Raw genomic sequence first — 19,245 nt, forward strand, 5'->3', positions numbered from 1 at the left:
GGGTTCCGTGTCTTTCTTTCTTTCCTTCTTTCTTTCTTTCTCTCTCTCTCTCTCTCTCTCTATTTCTGGCTGATTCCCTGGAGTGCGACAGCCAGCTGCATAACCCAGGGCATATTAGCCTCTTTCCTCCTTTCACTCTCTCATCATCAACTCCGGACCACCAGGTTCCGGTCCAATAAAGGACCAACAGTGCTGGAGAAGACTCTTGAGAGTCCCTTGGACTGCAGGGATATCAAGCCAGTCCATCCTAAAGGAAATTAACCCTGAGTGTTCACTGGAAGGACTGAGCTGAAGCAGGAGCTCCAGTACTTTGGCCACGTGGCGTGAAGAACCAACTCACTAAAAAAGACCTTGATGCTAGGAAAGACTGAAGGCAAAAGGAGAAGAGGGCAACAGAGGATGAGATAGTTAGATAGCGTCACCAACTCAATGGACATGAATCTGAGCAAACTTCGGGAGATAGTGGAAGCCAGGGAAGCCTGGCGTGCTGCAGTCCATGGGCTCGCAAAGAGTCAGACACAACTTAGCGACTGAACAACAACAACAAATGCTCCAAATTAGGGAAGATGGATGAAGATGAGAATAACAATGATAAAACAGCAGGAATTCAGCAACAAAACAACAATGGCATTTGCTTTTTGAACACCCAAATGTGCCAGCTACAAAGCTAGATGTTTTAAAATCAATGTCTCATTTTATTCTTCATGGCAATCCAGTGATACCAATAATAACAGTGGAAGGACATTTATACTATGTTAGCTGCTTTATACATACTACCTTATTTAAATCTATGTCAAAGGGCTTTCTTGAAAATGAAAGGTGTTAGTACATGTAAAGTCTCCAGATAAAGCCTGCACAAAATCATCACTCAATATATGTTATTTATCTGTCTCTCATCCTCACATTACCATCATCATCATCTCACCCTCCTCCTCCTCATCTTTATTATTTTCCCTCATTTTACAGGTAAGGACTCTGAAGCCCAGAGACATTAAGTAACTTGGAAGAGAATCAGCTGGTTGGAATCCAGGTTATCTGCCTTCTGAGTCCTATTCTTCCCAAGATTTTGTAACACTTATTACAAAAGGCATCCCATGCAGTGAAATTCTTTAAACCCTACCCCTTGAATCATACTCTAAAATAATTTGACCTATAGAGTTCTTTGAGACCCTTACTGCATTTTATAAAATCAGACCCCAAAATCAAATAGGATTTCAGTAAGTTTGGACTGTGAAGAAAGCTGAGTGCCAAAGAATTGATGCTTTTGAACTGTGGTGTTGGAGAAGACTCTTGAGAGTCCCTTGGACTGCAAGGAGATCCAACCAGTCCATCCTAAAGGAGATCAGTCCTGGGTGTTCATTGGAAGGACTGATGTTGAAGCTGAAACTCCAATAATTTGGCCACCTCATGCAAAGAGTTGACTAATTGGAAAAGAACCTGATGCTGGGAGGGACTGGGGGCAGGAGGAGAAGGGGGTGACAGAGGATGAGATGGCTGGATAGCATCACCGACTCGATGGGCATGAGTTTGAGTAAGCTCTGGGAGTTGGTGATGGACAGGGAGGCCTGGCGTGCTGCAATTCATGGAGTCACAAAGAGTCGGACACGACTGAGCGGCTGAACTGAACTGAACTGATAAGTGAGTCAGGGTATCTCAACTCTGAACCATAAACAAAAGATCTATTGGAAACACTATATTTGCCCAATATACCACAATTGTTTCAATAATTCTGGAATCTTCTCTTAAACTATAGAACTAAGTCTAATGTGGGTTCACTACATTATATAAAAATATGTTCAAGTGGATGAAAAACCTCTCATTTACTCATAAAATGCCTTTTAAAAGTTCTACCATTTTCTCACTGATAGGCTAGACTTTCCTGGCATGGAGATGGGTTGTGAGTGACATTGACCTATTTGTGAATGCAGGCATTTGAAATATCCAGTCAGATGTAGATCAGTTTTGTTAGCTGAGGCTTGAGGTTTGAATCAAAATTCATCCAGACCTTAGCATATTTCCATATGCTCCACTGATAACTGAAGGGAGGGACAGGTCTCGATTTAATCTCGCGCCGAGCAAACGACAGCCACTGTCACGTGGCCTTATGCTTGTGCTCTGTAGTTATCACATTTTTAAAAAAGAATCAGAATTTATCTTATTGATGCCATAAGTGCTTATATCAAATCAAACCTTAAGAAAAATGAAAATATTTCTAACAGAAATAGATAGAGACCAGAGAAATCAGGAAGTTTAGCAAAGTTTAAAATCTTTCCTTTGTTTTTAAGTTTAAAAAAATTTTCTCGTGGGTATGTATGAGTGTGTGTGTGTGTGTGTGTGTGTGTGTGTGTGTGTGTTTAAAGCATTACACACGGGACTGATCTGAGTGACGTCCTAAGACAAGAGAGCTACCAGGATCTTTGCATCTAAAAATCTAACTTAATCCTCACAAACTCTGTGAAATAGATATTGACCCTAGTTTGCAGACTGGAGGTTCAAAGAAGTTACATATTCTGTCAGCTAAGGACTGGCTAACTGGATGCATGCACTATCTACTGTAAGGGCAGGATAGTTGAACACAGTCTTTCCCAGACTCCCTTGCTGCTAAATGTGGATATGATTTAACCTCTATTTGAATATTTGAATAGTGGAAGTGAAACAAAAGCTATGCTTCTGCTGTTCGTGCTGGCAAGCAGGACTGCAAAGTTCTGCTATGGCAGCATCTTGGTTTCCAGTTGCTAGCTTCCAGGGCACTAAGAAAGTTGTCACAGGGCCTTCATCTTTTGTATGTACAGATTTAGCAGGCACGCCATGGCTCTGGAGCCAGTAACTGCAGTAAGGCAGCTCCCCGTCCCTAAAGGGCAGATATGGTGCTGTGTTCCTGAAGTCAACAGTTCTTTAGCTTCCTGCCTCCGCATCTTCTTGGACAATAACTGCCCTGGCATTCCAGTTCTGCATGTGACTTAGACTATTCTCCTAGAACACAGCACAGGCGCTGTTCCTCTGCCCTTCCAACTTTTCCTGTATGGATGCTTCTCTGCTTGAAATTCTGTTTCTGCTTTACTTTGTTGAACATTGACTAATTAATATGTTAAGTAACTTGCTTAGTCAGCCGAGAAGTACAGATTGAGTGCATGCCTGTCAAATCCCAGAGCTCACACTCCCTTGATGGAACATTATGGAGTGAGATTCCTTTTGTGTGTGGTAAATGCAGATACCCAAGGGGTGTGGGGTGGGGACACCAAGTTGGCTAAGCTGTTAGGCCCGCAGGTATTGGTTCTTTGGCTTGTACTCTACCCTATTCTGTGCACCTCCTCCCCGTTCACTAAGCTAGAACAATTTTCATTTGTTTCCGACTCTTTGCAACCCTATGGATTATATAACCCACCGGACTCCTCTGTCTATGGGATCCTCTAGGCAGGAATACTGGGGTGGGTAGCCATTCCCTTCTTCAGGGGATCTTCCTGACCCAGAAATCGAATTGCAGACAGATTTTTCATCAAGAAAGCATGAAGAAACCAATTATTGACTTTTCAGTCACTAAAGTCTAAGCCCCAAGATCCCAGACACTAATAAAACTTCCCCAGATTGGAAGAGGCAGATAAGCAAAGAGTAATGACACATTGAATATCTGAGAAGGTCCCGACCTCTGTCCCTGCCACCCCCTAATTCTCAGACTGAGTCCTGGATACTGTACTGAAAGCTTGCTTATAGGGGCTCCACGTCATTGGGGAATCCTGGAATGGAGGGATTCTTGTGCTTTTTCCGGGGGAGAGTATGGGAAGGCCCCAGGGGCTCCCTGCACCCAGTGAGGCTCAGAAGCAAATGATATAGCTACGGGGTCTCCCTGGAGAACCAGGCCTTCCAGGTGACCCTGTGGGGCTGGCCAGGAAGGAGGGGTGTGGTCAGGACACCAGCACAGTGGCTCAGAGGCCTTTCCCACTAGTGACTGAAGGCCAGAAAGAACATTCTCCCACGGATGCTGGACTGAGTCCCACCTCTGGGCCCACTCCCTCCATGTGCACGCACGTGTGCTGAGTGGCTCCAGTTGTGTCTGACTCTGTGCGACCCCCTGGACTGCAGCCTGCCAGGCTCCTCTGTCCGTGTGATTCTCCAGGAAAGAACACTGGAGTGGGTTGCCAGACCCAGGAACTGAACCTGTGGCTCTTATACCTCCTGCATTGGTAGGCAGGTTCTTTACCACTAGCACCACCTGGGAAGCCCAATCCCTCCACAATGCTATGTGATTCTGGAGTTCAGAGGAAACCTCAGAAAAATTCAGTAGAATCATTCTGAGCCAATGAAATGAGGTTTCCACAAGGGCTCGAAATTGGATTAAACCCAGTTACATAAAAGAAGAAATATTTTTCTTGCATGCATACCCTGAGTGCTGGGCTCTCTCACTGCACAACTCCCAATTAATTCTGATGCTGGACTCAACTCTTTTAAAATTAAGCTCAAGGAGAGTTACCGCTCTAGAACAGGGGTCAGCAAATTACAGCTAGGCCCAGGAGCCAGATTCGGCCCACTACCTGTTTTTTACTTTTCTGCCTATTTCTGTAGGCTAAGTAAAGCCACTCTTCCATAGCTGAGTTGCCGAGTTGTATAATTGCAACAAAGACTGCTACAGTGCAAAGCCTACAGTATTTGCTATTCATCTCTTTACAGAGAAAAAAATGACCAACCCCTGATATAGGACATGGGCCCTGCCTGGCTCTGTCTCATTTCCTGTCTTGCACTCTTGTCCTTTTGCTGTCATCATGGGGGCAAAGTCTCATATCAAAATCAATGGAAAAGCTCTGCCTTTCTCTGCTCTTACAAACGTATCCAGGTTCAGATCCAGCTTGTCCTGCCTGAACTGCCCTGAGAATCAGTCCTCCTTAGACCAGACTTCTGCACCCTTGTCTAACCCTGCACTTGCCTACCAGGCTCCCAGCTCTGACTTTTCTTCTATATCCTTTGTGGGCTTCTCACTCCATCTGCTTTTGGAGTTGCTGTTTCTTATTGTTGTCCACAGCACTCTGGTGTTCCTCTGTGTTAGATGCTATGAGGTGTGGCAAAGCTGAAAAAGACATAATCTAGGTCTTCAAAGAATTTATATGTTCTTTTTATCCATTTGGACTTGACTCTCCACAAAAAGGATAGAAGTATTTTGAAGGTCATAAAAGAATCTTTAAAATTTTCTTTATAGATCTGTCTTAATTTTTTAATTTGGGGTATAAATACTGTTTTTTGGGGAAAAAAATCTCATGAAGTCACACCAAGTTTTAGACAACCTGATCATCTGAACTTTCAAAAGTTTGAAATGTCCTCAACCATTCTTCTGTAACTGGGTCCTCTGTTTAACTTTGTGGCAATCACTGGCATCTGGAAACACTAAATTGGCATAGCATTCAACAGAGTCTACTCAAGGGATAGTTCTTAATCAGCTTTTGATAACCTAAAAGCTAACATGGTAGCATCCCATAAATACTTATTGAATGAACAAATTAAAAAATAAATAGGTGAACCTACTAGTCCACTACATTCTTCCTCTGAAATTATACAAACTTATCATTTGTGCCCTCATTAGGAGAAGATCACATAGGGGTTCATACGGAGTCATTTTCATGTTTAATATGTTGTATTTTATCTATCCTATATAGATTGCAATTTTATTGATTCCCCTATAGCACTGCTATGTCCCTGCTAAGTGAAATATTTGTTGAATATCAGCTATTCCTTTTTGTTTCCTTCTGTTTGCCTTCCTCTGTCTCTTTCTCAATTAACTAGAGTACATGAAAATGTATTTTTAAATATTTACTGAATAAAGTCTTATTCTCCTTGACCTTAATTTTAAGACAGAGGAGTTCAGCAATGTCTCCTTCTTAAAAAGACAATAAAAACAAACAAAACCCACAATCATAAATTCCTTCTAACTATATGTGAGGTTGTGAATAGGGAAAAGGTTACTTATATCCAAGCTAAATACTCTAATAAGTAGAAACCTATGACATCCCAATGAAGGTGAGGAGATAAGAAGAGGGAGAAGCAGAAGAAGAGAAATGGGAAGTTATTTGGGAAAAGGAAAGAATCCAGTTTGAGGGATTTCAACAACAAATATAAAAAAACCTTAGTAAGGAGAAAACTGCCAACCAAAAGATGTTTACCTTTGCATCCCTCACAGGTCAGGGCGTTATAGTGATATCCAGAAGCCCTGTCTCCGCAAACGACACATAGCTCATCCCCTTTGATTCTCCCTGCTGAGGCTCCCAGTCGGGTCTTCTTTGTTACAGGCATCTCCACCACCTCAGTCTCTCCCTGATAGAGAGTCTCAGCAGGCATTCGCCTGAGTTCATATATTCCAGGAGAGTACCACTCTTCAGGCTGTTGGGGATAGAAACCCACATTGGAATAATAGGAAGAAGAGGAAATCTGTGGCTGAACTTGGGGAAACTGAACGTTGTTGTATTGTGAGTACGGCTCCACTTCTAGATTCTGTCCCAGAGGACCTGCCACTTGTTCTGTCAGTACACCTGAAAAAAAGTGACAACAAAACTGGAATTGATATCATCATTCTAAAAATAAGAGGCAGTTTAGCATGTGGTTAGGAGTACAGGCTCTAAGGAAAGACTGAAATATTTAAATATTTACATTAAAATTTTAACATAAAAATTAACTTTTTTACAGTAAAAAAAAAAAAAACCACTAAAAGATTAAATGACAAAATTAAAAGCTCAGAAAGATATTTGCAACATAGAGGACAGACAAAACACTCGTGTCATTAATATATAAAGAGCTTTTGCAAATCAATAAGAAAATATTCAACATGGAAAAAAGGAAAACATACAAGGATGCTTAAAAGAAAAACAAAAAGGAAAGTTGGAAAACATTCAACAATTCACAGTAAAAAAGGTAACAGGTAAACATACAGATGCTGTCTTTTCTCATTTCTGTCTCATGAAATCCTATGAAGTGGGTAATAATATTACCCTCACTTACAAATGAGTATTCCAAGGTCGAGAATAGTTCAGCAACTTTACTCCTACACGCCTAAGTAGCTGAGATTTGAACTTTGAGTCTGACTTCAAAGCCCATGTGCTGAATTGCTCCTCTCTGGGATGATTTCAAATGTGTGATGCTTTAAAGAATGATGGTAGAGATTTTCTCTTCCTTCTTTTATACTTGAGTTTACTAGTCCTTTCAGTGCCTCCATTTGCAGGTGACCTATAACCAGGCCTGCAAGACTATGAGTGATCCTACTATTCCTTTCTTTCCCAGCCACTTCCCATGTTCTGACTTTGTATTCCATGAATGTGCCTTGCACTTCCAGACTCAAAACCTCTCCCACATGCTGCTTCCTGAGCCTGGAACCATCCTCCACACAGATACCCCCTCCAAGAGCATCATCTCACTATTCTCCACTTATCTTTAAATTTCCCATTAAGTATAGCTTCTCTTGGGACGTATTCCTTGACCCTGGGTTCTGAACCTAGTTGTATGTACTTACCTACCCTGCCTAAGCCTCCCTTATCTATAAAGAGAAGACTCCACGCTTTATAATATTATAGTTCTTCTTTATATCAAAAACCTCTATAAGTTTATGACCAACAGTTTATGGGCATTACAATTAACAGCCATTCCACAATGACAAAGTGGAAAATATGTATGTTAAACATTAGTTGAGAAAAAAAAAGCTTTCTGCATTGATCCAGTAAATGATTAATGGAACACAAAGTGTACAGTATCTGCGTGAAATCAATTTTGTTTCTTTCATGCCCAACTTATCTATATAAAACTAGCACTGAGTCAGTATATCTGACAGTCAAACAGTTTTGGCAATGGTGCTTTGTCTTATTATTCTTCCACAAAATGGAAGAGTATAAAAATATGGAATTATTACAGAAAAAAGATAAAACATAAGCAAAATTTTGATCTATTTAGTAGTTAAATATGATTAAAATTCCTGGAGTGAATACAACTGAAAATAGTTAAAAGCATTAAAATCATTAGTTTCACCTAGATTTATCCTCCAACCCATGTTACCCCTACTCAACTCCCCATTCCCACCCCCAGCCCCAGATTCTCTCCATCTACAGGTCCACTAAGGTTAAGCAACTTGCCTGAAGTCACATAATCAATTAAAGACAGAATGTTGATTCTCTAGAATACTAAGAAATGTATAGTTGTTTTCTCTTCAAAATTCCAAGATCTCTGAGCATTCTTTCAATAAATCTTTTACAAATCAAGACACACCATGGAGTTCCAACTCAAGTCAAATCATGTTATCAGTATCATATCAATCTCTGGGATCATTTCAAATTAAAATGGAAAGCTTTCATAAAGACATCAGTTCTACTATATGAAATTAATAAACAGGGTGAGATTATGATAGCAGCACACACAGCATTATTAAATAACACCTTTATTCCCAAAGCACATCCACTTCTAGTATTTCATAGTGTTTCCACCAAATTCCCACAGAGTAGAGACAATAAATATGCAAGCAACTTACAATTAAAAAAAAAAAATCCAGCATGAACACCATGCTCCAAAATAGTGGAACAAGAAGAGCTTCCATGAACTGACTATAAGATCTTAAACAACTGCCTAACATTTTTCTGTTTTCTCCTGTAAAATGAGGCTACTAACAACCAGCCTTCCTATCTCATAAGGTAGTTTTGAGTATAAGATACAGTTTCTGAGAAAAAGTTTTGGTAAGTTAAACACAATAAAAAGGCATGTTTATTTCCTAAAGAATCCAGCAAAATCTTGATTCTAATAACAGTTAATTGATAGTTAGCTAGTAAATATTAATACACATTAATCTGTTTTGATATGTTAACTATCTTTTAAATAAGATATATATATATACATATATACATATATATATATACATATATTCTAATGACACTTAATTGATAGTTAATTAGTAAATATTAATACACATTAATCTGTTTTGATATGTTAGCTATCTTTTAAATAAGATATATATATACATGTATATACATATATATACATACATACATATATGTACATATATGTGTGTGTGTATAAATATATATATATCTCTCTTACAATTTGCTAAACACAGAACTAGGTTCTGAGAATAAAACAGTGAACAAGACAGAAAAGAGATAGGAGAGGCCCCAGACTTTCTCTTGTTCATGTGCTCGGGGTTGAAGGTATGTCAAGGGCTGGGATAAAACAGCATAAGATGTTGAGAGGGCAAATGTAGGTCAACTTTAGAGTTTACTTTCTGAAAAGGTAAATTTATTTCTGCTTTAATACAATTTATGAATGATTTCTTAAGAATCAGTTTATCAAGAAATAGGAGAATTTGGATTTCTTTATAATATGAAATTTTCTGTGGGAGCTTAGGGAAGAGTTCTTAAATGGGAACACTTGAATGGACTCCAGGAGAGCCTGAGACCCCCCCTATAAAAGGAAGAAAATTTTTCTGGGTAGACAGTCATTTAGTAGCATTTAATAGTTTCTCTAAAGGGGTAGACCAAAGGGAAATTTCTGAGACGGAAGCCCTCTATAGCTTTCAACGTGTTAGCTGCTAACCATGTGGAATAGTGAACATTTGAAACTAGTGATAATGAGGAAGTGAATTTTTCATTTTCTGTAACTTTAAATAATTAAAATTTAAAATAGCCACGGGTAGCTAATGATGCCCATATCCAACAACACAGCTCTAAGGACTTTGTGACCAGAACCACTGGGTACCCAGATGGGAGAATCAGGTTCATGAGAAGGATGGTGCTTTTTCTTGAACCTGTAGATAACTGCTGATGAGCCCAATAAAGTGTTCATATTATATGCAGTTTTTCTCCCTGGCACAATGCTGACTCTGGTAAATGTTTCATGAATGGAAAAACTGCCTTCTTGTCCTTTCTTGGTTTCCTAACCCATGGTTCCTCAAGTAGATGATACGACTTGGTTTGTAAAATTGTTTGCCATTTCTGGTGCTGGCCTTTGTGATGTTGGTACCTCTTCCCACCAAGTTTGTCAACCCATTGCCTGCTCTGTGAAGCCTGACCCAGTTTCCCTAAGTAGAATTAATCTCTCCTCCCCTCTGCACACACTGGTACTGCACACTCAGAAGCATGTACCGTTGCTTCTGTTGGTTTACAGGCTCATGTTTCATGCTGTATCATTTAAGGTGGTAGGACATAGGCATTACAAGCACCCTGCCATGCAGACAAATCTGGATTCAGTTTACCTGCAACATGCTAGATGTATGAACTTGGGGAAACACTGAACTTCTTTAAGCTTCTTTTCCTTTCTAATAAAGCTGGGATAATCTAATACACTACTATGTAAATAGATGAACTAGTGAGAACCTACTGTATAGCACAGGGAACTCTACTCAATGCTCTATGGTGAACTAAAAGGGAAGGAAATCCAAAAAAAATAAAAAGAAATACGTATACGTATAGCTGATTTACTTTGCTATACAGCAGAAACAAATACAGCATTGTAAAACAACAGTATGCCAATAAAAATTAATTTAAAAAAGGCTAGGACAATATAGTAATTGAAACAAAACATAGTACCTAGGTTAAAGGTTAAAGATAACCTAAGAAAAAGAATGTAAACTGCCCAGTGCCTGACTAAGCATTAACATTCAATACTTTTTTGCTATTGTTGTTAGTCTGTGGACTTTTGGGGAATACATTAGATTACTATATATTATATTCCCTTTTTTCCTTCATTTGTAGCACCTTACACAGTGCCTGACACAGTTTAAATCTTTAATAAATATTTATTAAATTGAAATGATGGGAAATTTGCTTCTCCGGCCTTCTATCTACTTTCCATTTCTAAATACAGTCGCCATCATTTTTAAATAACGCATTTAACCAAAATAACATGCTGTGAAGTCTACAATCAGAAATATGTTCGAAATTATAATTATTGTAAAAATGATGAGTTTCCCTAGCTGGAAATTCAAAAGGTAAGATTTTATTTTGAAAAAATATGAAAACAGACAATATTATTTATACTATCTATATTTTAATTATAATCTGTATTTTAGTTCAGAGAAAACAAACATACCAGGTTTAATGCTGAACTCTTTACTCATCTGATTTTCCATTGACTATTGGGGAAACCTATTGTGAAACTATTTCAGTAAATTTTTTGGATCTTTTTTTATTTTTCTCACAACAACCCATAGTTTGAAATAAATCTTATATTATGATCCCTATACACACTTATACATAGGTATAAATAATCTGAAACAAAATTTCCATGAAATAACACTTATCCTTACCCCTGACTGCACTCTGATATTTCTACTGTACTTATTCAATTCTAAATTTTTAATGCTGGTCACAAGTCACAAAATAGATGTCATGACCCACTAGGATCTAAGACTTGCCATTTTAAAAACATTGCATTCAACAAAGTACTTTAAAATATTTTTTCAAGTGTCCAAGGGCATTAATATTTTAGCTGCCTAGTGTTTAACTTGGAAGAACTGTGCCACTTTGACACCATATCCAGCGAAGAATAGTAGGGAAAACACACTTAGATTTAATCTCTATGAGATAGTCACCTACCTCGAACCCTACAAAAGTCACCCCAGCCAGCTTCTCACCCGTCCCTGGTTCTGGCTGAGCCATCTTCGAGGGAGCTCTGTTGCTGAAATCTCAAGCGAAAGTCGCCCATGCTTCCTCAGCCCATTGGCAGAAGCTCCATCAGCAGCTGTGAATATTCTCTTACCTTTGGCGGGCTTCACGCTCATCACTTCCATGGCGAATCCTGAAGACGTGTGGCTGTGACAAGGACTGATTTGGACTGGATTTTCTAACTCCTGAAACTGCATTACCATCCTTAGCTTACTCACAGCAACTGAAAATGAGACTAGGTGAGGAGTGACAGGGGCCAGAGGTTGTGCGGTTTACTGATTAACTTCATTACTGAGCAGAATATTTGTAAATGTTTATGAGAAAAGTCCTCGATGCCAAATTGCCTAGTAAGCTGGAAAGCAGCCTCTTAGACAAACATTTGGGGGAGCACGTTCCAATTTAGGAATTTTCAGGATAGATTTTGGTTCAGTGGCTCTAAAAGTGGATTTGAGGGTCTAGTGCCATGTTCTATGTTTTGGCATTTGTTCCTCTCAAAAGGGTACAGAATGGTATAATTTTGTAATGTCAGCAAACATGAAAACATAATACTGAACGGTGTGAGGCCAATTAATCTGTGTTTATACCCAAGTGTTATGGGTAGAACCATGTCCCTTCCTCACAGTTAGCAAGTGGAAGCTCTAACTCCCACCTCCTCAGTATGCAACACTGTTTGGAGACCGGGTCTTTACAGAGCTAACCAAGTTAAAATGAGGTCATGAGACTGACTCCTAATCCCATATGACTGGTGTCTTTATGCAAACAGGAAATCTGTATTTCAGACACAGAAGCTCAAAGAAAAGGTGATGCAAAAGACACAGGGAAACGTCATCTACAAGCTAAGAAGAGAGGCCAGAAACAGATCTGTCTGTTTCAGCCTTCGGAAAGAGCCAACTCAGCCTTGATTTTGAACTTTTAACCTCCAAACTGGTACAACAATACATCTGTCATCTAACCCACCCAATATGTGGTATTTTATTACAGCAGCCTCAGCCAACTAATACCTGCAGGCTCCCTTGGCACTCACTAGCTCTATGGATCATAGACAAACTACTGCCTCAATTTTCTCATCTGCAAAATGGGACTGATAATCACACAACCTCAGAGAGTTATTATGAGGATTAAATCAAATAATATTTATTAAATGCTTAGCACACTGGGTGGCTACCCATCATCATTATATTGATATTTACATTATTCAGCTTTGGACTCACATTGTAGGGTGGTTTGCTTCCTAAGTAAGAATAATTTCTGTGGCATAACCTGTGGATACCAAGCTGTGACTGTGGGTTATTTTTTGGAAGGGAGGGCTTTAGAACAGGACTCAGTAGTTCTGGGGTTCAGCTCAGGGATAATGCAACCAGACAGATCAACAGATGGTAAAACATAGACAATAATTCCTGCCCTGCTTCCCTCGTGGACTTGCTGTGAAAATAAAATGACATAATACATATGAAAGCAGTTTTAAAAGGCAAACATGATCTATATAAACATAATAATCACTGCTAAGCCATTTCTACAACCTTTACAGGTTTACAAAGTGGCTCTCTATGCATTGGGCTTCCCTGCTGGCTCAGATGGTAAAGAATCTGCCTGCAATGTGGGAGACCTGGGTTCGCTCTCTGGGTTGGGAAGATCCCTTAGAGGAGGACATGGCAACCCACTCCAGTATTCTTGCCTGGGGAATCCCCATAGACAGGTGAGTGGCAGGCTACAGTCCATGGGGTTGCCAAGACTGAGCGACTAAGCGTGCGCACGCACACACACACACACACACCCCCATTATCTCACCTGATTCTTACTTGCACACGTTAAGGAAGGTATTATTTCTGACGTCCACTATGAATTTATGTGATTTGTCTTAAGTTACCCAGCTATTAAGGGATGAAGCTAAGGCTCTAATCCAGGTCTTCTCACTCAGAGCCTTGCGGTAGAAAAGCTAAAACACACCTGCCCTCACTGCCAGGAAAGAGTGATGGTTCCTGGGTGTACTTCAGTTTGGATTGCCCAACCAAGAATCACCATTTGCAAAGCTGTTTTCAATCCTCAAAATACATTTTTCGCCTGAAGGTCTGTGCTGTTTGAAACAGTAGCCACTGCCCATATATGGTTGCTGCTGATGCTGCTAAGTCGCTTCCGTCATGTCCGGCTCTGTGCGACTCCATAGACGGCAGCCCACCAGGCTCCCCCTTCCCTGGGACTCTCCAGGCAAGAACCCTGGGGTGGGTTGCCATTTCCTTCTCCAATGCATGAAAGTGAAAAGTGAAAGTAAAGTCGCTCAGTCGTGTCTGACTCTTAGTGGTCCCATGGACTGCAGCCTACCAGGCCCCTGCATCCATGGGGGATTTCCCAGGCAAGAGTACTGGAGTGGGGTGCCATTGCCTTCTCCCCATATATGGCTACTTAAATTTAAATTCAGTTCAGTCGCTCAGTCGTGTCCGACTCTTTGGGACCCCATGGACTGCACCCCGCTAGGCCTCCCTGTCTATCACCAAGTCCTGGAGTTTAAATTAATTTAATTCAAATTAAATTATAATTAATCCCTCAGTTACACTAGTCCCATTTTAAGTGATCAGCAGTGGTTACTGCATTAGACAAAGTAAACCTACAACATTTTTTATCACCACAGAAAGTTCTACTGGACAGCACTGTTGCAGATGGTACTTGGGAACGATGAGAATGATATGCCAGTTGTGCCAAGTGGGGGCATTAGCTATGATGCCATAAAAAAGGGAAGTCCCAGAGCAAACTCTAGCAATGATTTTCTGAGAACTATCCTTGAGAAAAGACTTGACCAACAGTCTCACTGGAAAGACCTTCTCCACTGAGAAGGTGAATAGGAGTGTTCTCTTAGCCTGAATCCTTATTCATCCAAATCTGATTTCCTGATTGGACTATACTTTGGTTGTCTACTATCTATGGAATCTTAGCAGATTATTTAACATCCTAAGATCTCTATTTTCTCATCATCAAAAGGGGAATAGTAATGGTATCTACCCTATAAAAGTGTTATGAGAATTAACATTAATAGCAAATAGAGTATTTACAATGTGCCAGGCATTCCTCTGAGAATTCTTTAAATGAGATAAGTAACTCACACAAAGTTAAGTAATCTGCCTATGGCCTCATACCAGTGATATGGGACTGGCATAGATGGGACTGAATGCAGAATCCACTAACCAATCTAAAATGTGCTTCTCATGATGCCTGACATGTAGAAAGGGCTCGAGAAACGGCAGTGGTTAAGATCACATTTTTCTTTTTTAACCGCTGTAAATGTATAAATTTGCAGCCTGATTTCATAGTCAACCTTTCTCAGTTTGGTTATCCTGAGAGTCCTTGAGACCTGTTTCTTAGCCTGCAAGGTTGAGAGCCAGGCCTTGGATGGTAGTGGATTCACCAACTAGCTGGTCAGCCGGTATCTCACTGCATGCCTCTTTCAAACGATGCACGCCCTATCTAAACGAAGCAGTCATTTATTAAAAAAAAAAAAAAGCAGTCATTTATTTTGTAATAGGGAAAGGTTCTACTGATATTCATTTTCCTTTTCCCATTTCTTAACCTTATAACAACAGTACCAGATCAGAGAATCCTGGGAGAGCAAAAGCCAAAGCCACAGTGAATTAATAAAAATCCTAGAGACTGCTTCAATCTGTGGAAGAGATACAGGTAATAAAAGGTAGTAACAAAATATTTAAATAAGGCTAAAGCAAAGCTCCATTTTGTCTGAGACAATGGTATCTTTCCATCTTTTGGAAACTTTCAGCTTTGATTCACCCACCAGGTCAGAACTATATTGACTTGTGTTAAACTCAGTGAGATGGAAAAAGACTTGAAATCAAATGTCAGAAATATTATACAACATTGCATCTCAAGACCTTTAATTGTACTTTAAAACCATCTGGCTGGTTCTGCAACATCTGAAAGTTTCTTTTAATTTAAGCAAAAGACATAGGCAAGAACCAGATTTCAATAAAAATAAAGCTATATAGAGAATATGAGCATCAACAGCTGAGAAAAGCATAACGTAACGAGAAGTAGCTAAAGGAAATGAAGTGTAAGTGGATAGGATTATTTAGGATCTGACCTCCTGTGACTTGCTGGACCTCATTCATAATGGGGCTTTGGAAGCACTGTTAGAAACAATAATAAAAGTAATACAAAAATGTAGATTCCATAGCTGTTGTTAACAATGCTGTAATGCCAACCTGAGATAGAACATGTTTTTTTTTTTTCCTTAGAACACCCAGAAATTTAGCTTGATACTGTTGGTTTCTGTTGGCTCCTTGAAAATTCTTAGCACTCAACAATGTTAAGATCAACAGAATTTCCTCCATTTAATAAGTAGAGTGGTGCTTATAATTCCAACAGTTTAAATAATAACAAGTACATTTCAAACCCTGGAGGAGCTATACTGCTTTATGATGCCTTCAGATTTACAGGACACTTTCCCACACAGTCATTCAGTCCTCCAACAAGCAGTGAAGTGTTATTATTAACCCCAATTTACAGGGAAGAAAACTGAAGTTTAGAGTCTCAACTGCCTCTGAGACTTTATTTCTTTCAATTTCATCACTTATTTCCACTCACATTCATTGAACTTTTCCCAGTAACACCGGGCTAAAGAAACTGAATTGATCATACTTGAAATAATTGGTATGGGAACATAAGATCTGCAGTGATGTGGATGAGCCTAGAGTTTGCCATACAGAGTGAAGTAAGTCAGAAAGAGAAAAACAAATCTTGTATATTAGCACATATACATGGAATTTTAGGATAACTGTACTGAGTAACCTATTTGCAGGGCAGGAATAGATAGGCAGATATACAGAATGGACACGTGGACACAGGTTGGGGAAGGACAGGGTAGGATGAATTTCGAGAGCAGAACTGACATATATATACTACCATGTGCAAACAGATAGCTGTTTTGGAATCTGCTGTATATATAGCACAGAGAGCTCAGCTCAGGGCTCTGTGATGATCTAGAGGGGCTGGGGTGGGGAGTGGGTTAGGAGGAGGCCGAAGAAGGAGGTATATGTATGCATATAGTGACTCACTTTGTTGTACTGCAGAAATAAACACAACATTGTAAAGCAATTACACTCCAATAAAAAAGATTGTACCTTTTCTTGCTTTTTCTGTGCTATTATAAGAATGGTTTTCTATTTTCTGAGTCTTTCAAATTCTCTGATTTTTTTTTCTTTAGTTCTTAAACCACAATTTGCTAAAAGAAGACAGATTTTAATTGACATGTCACATTCTACCCTATTCATTATGTCAGACCATGGGAAGCTGTGGACTTTGTCATTATTACCTTTTATTATGTACTAATTGCATAAGACTCTGCCTTCTTCATTCATCAGAGAAGCCTCTCTGACCCACTCAAATTAATCTTTGACCAAGTTTCCTGGCTTTTGGAATCTCCCAAAGGAAAGGAAACTTGTCTTTTTTAGGTCACCATGCCCTTCCATCCTGAGTCCTGTGTATGGATTGAGTTACCAATGAGCTGGATCCCCATGTGGATTTGTGAGGCAGGCCTGGCCACAGAATGAGTTAAAGGATCTTACAAGGTGATTCCAGACCCATCTCTGTAACTCTGTTTCTTTCCTTCTTTTCTACAAGGTCCAACCTAAGAAAAGAGAACTATAGAACAAATGTACACCATTGCCCCACCCCATCTTCCCTTTCCTCTGAGTATTCCGACTGATCTGGTAGTGGAGGGATCCCATTAGCACTGTGTGGCAGCCCCTCTGGTGACGGTGCACACCCTTGGCCCACCTCTCATTTCAGCTGTAGCTGTAGCAGGGGGTCATGCAGAAGCTCGGACTCACTTCATACCGGCACCTGTCCTTTCAAGAGCAGGCTGCACATCTCTGCTTTTTGCCCAGAGCTTCTCCAAGGCCACAGCAGACCACACGGCCTGATTCCACTGGGAGTAGCAAAAGCACAGCTCAGAAGTGCAGGGACATTAATGCCCCCAGAGTGACCCTCAACCAAGGGGAGCCAGAGGCCAGTTAATAATTTCTCCAGTGCCTGGTGCCTCGATGGACAATTCTCTCTGCTTCTCCCAGTGCAATCAAGCTCGCCTTGCCCACAGCAGTGATCTCTGTAATTCACCTCGTCTTGGTTTTTCCTCCTTCCCTGTCTTATCACCCCAACGCTTGGCTCCTGCTCCCTAGGATCATCTCTCACATGAAGTCTGCACACAATCCTTGCTTCAGGCTCTGCTTTTCAGGGTAACCATTAATACAGATGGAAAGGCTTCCCCTTCTCCTTAAGCAAAGCCTTCTAGAGGGGCCCACAGTCCTTTCTGGAAGCAGCTGAAAGGCCTCATTCACGAGATCATTAGTGTATCCACAGTCCATTAGTGAGTGTTCATCAGTATTTGTTGAGTAACATTTATGTTACTTTCTCAATGTCTTAAATCAAATGTCAATGTCTTGGGATTTAATTATGGCCTTTTGGGTGACCTGCAGGAAGGGGGACCATGCCCAAGACCACCTAAAAGTCACATCATATGTCAGGTGAATACCACTGAGTCCAAGTTGCCACTTCCTCACATGACGACTGTAGAGATTTGTGGACTTGAATTCTAGGGGTCCTAGAATTCCCAGCCTACTAATCTCCTTTTACCAATGTTGGTTAATGGAAATATGGGGTCCAGAGCCAGTTCTCTAGACTTTCAACTTTCCCCAATAAAAATGAGAAGACAAAGCCCTTCCAAGTCATTCTAGACTTTGGACCTTTGCATTTACATTTCCTTTACCCAGAATACTTCTTCAGATTAAGACTGTCTTTTTTAGCTCAGTTGTCAACTCCTCAGAGGCCTCCCCTGACCACACAAGTTAGAGCAGCCTCCTCCTTCCAGTTGCTATGACATCACCCTCTTTTGTTGTTTCCATGGCACTCACCACTACCTGATATTATTTCATTTATTTATTCCTTTGCTGGTTTCTTGAGAGTTTACTCTCCACTAGGATCTTGCTTGTCTTATTTCCTGCTTTATTCCAACATCCAGCATATGGTCAGTGTTCAATGTCTAGATGGAAGAAATTATAGCTATCCATATGCAATACCATAAACTTCAGTTGCTCTTGTTATAACAACACGATGGTTGGTTTTCAGTACACAGTTAGACCATAGGAAGAGTCCAGCTCTCTAGTTAGTTGAGCCTGTGAGTTAAACTTCTGAATTTTGGGCACATATCAAGATCTACAAGTGGTGACTTAGGTATTGTGGGCTACTCATCCATGAGCCACAGTCTTTTCCCTGGTGCTCTGTATGCCCTAGGCTCAGAGTGGGAGGTCCAGAGAATGCATCAGTGTCATCAAGACACGAAAGAAGATGGGCAGGAAGAATAACAGAAAGCTCTTCATCCTCCCCTTCAGCACACTTTGCTTAGGTATGTTGAACAGAGTGAGACGGAGGCCCTGAGGGAAAGGTATGTGGGAGAAAAAAAAACCTTAGACCCGGCTCTAGAACTTAATAGAGAAGATTGAAGAGTAAGAGCCATGCATTGCAGCTTATGCATTTTGTGCTATGTATTCTAAGAAACATTACAGAAAGTGTTAGGAAAGTGGATAAGGATGTAGTCCTGCAAAGGAGAGACGAGGAAAGAGCACCACTGAAA

The 19,245-nt window shown here is 40.2% G+C and overlaps 1 protein-coding gene across 4 annotated transcripts in view; it reads right to left on the reverse strand.

The window, feature by feature from the left end:
- The window catches only part of NR1H4 (nuclear receptor subfamily 1 group H member 4), a 77,147-nt gene that overhangs the window by 35,465 nt on the left and 22,437 nt on the right, over positions 1–19,245 (reverse strand). For 2 of the 4 annotated variants that reach the window (XM_070454090.1, XM_070454089.1), the window contains exons 1-2: positions 11,710–15,086; positions 6,147–6,512 (exon numbers count right to left, since the gene is read on the reverse strand). In XM_070454090.1, coding sequence (XP_070310191.1) covers positions 6,147–6,512; positions 11,710–11,818 — 475 coding nt within the window. In that variant the 5' untranslated portion in view covers positions 11,819–15,086. Of the gene's footprint in view, positions 1–6,146; positions 6,513–11,709; positions 15,087–19,245 lie in introns of those variants that run through there. The other 2 variants (XM_070454092.1, XM_070454091.1) reach the window with 1 other exon arrangement.

The sequence above is a fragment of the Odocoileus virginianus genome, chromosome 23, assembly GCF_023699985.2.
Source record: "Odocoileus virginianus isolate 20LAN1187 ecotype Illinois chromosome 23, Ovbor_1.2, whole genome shotgun sequence".
Classification (NCBI taxonomy): Eukaryota; Metazoa; Chordata; class Mammalia; order Artiodactyla; family Cervidae; genus Odocoileus; species Odocoileus virginianus.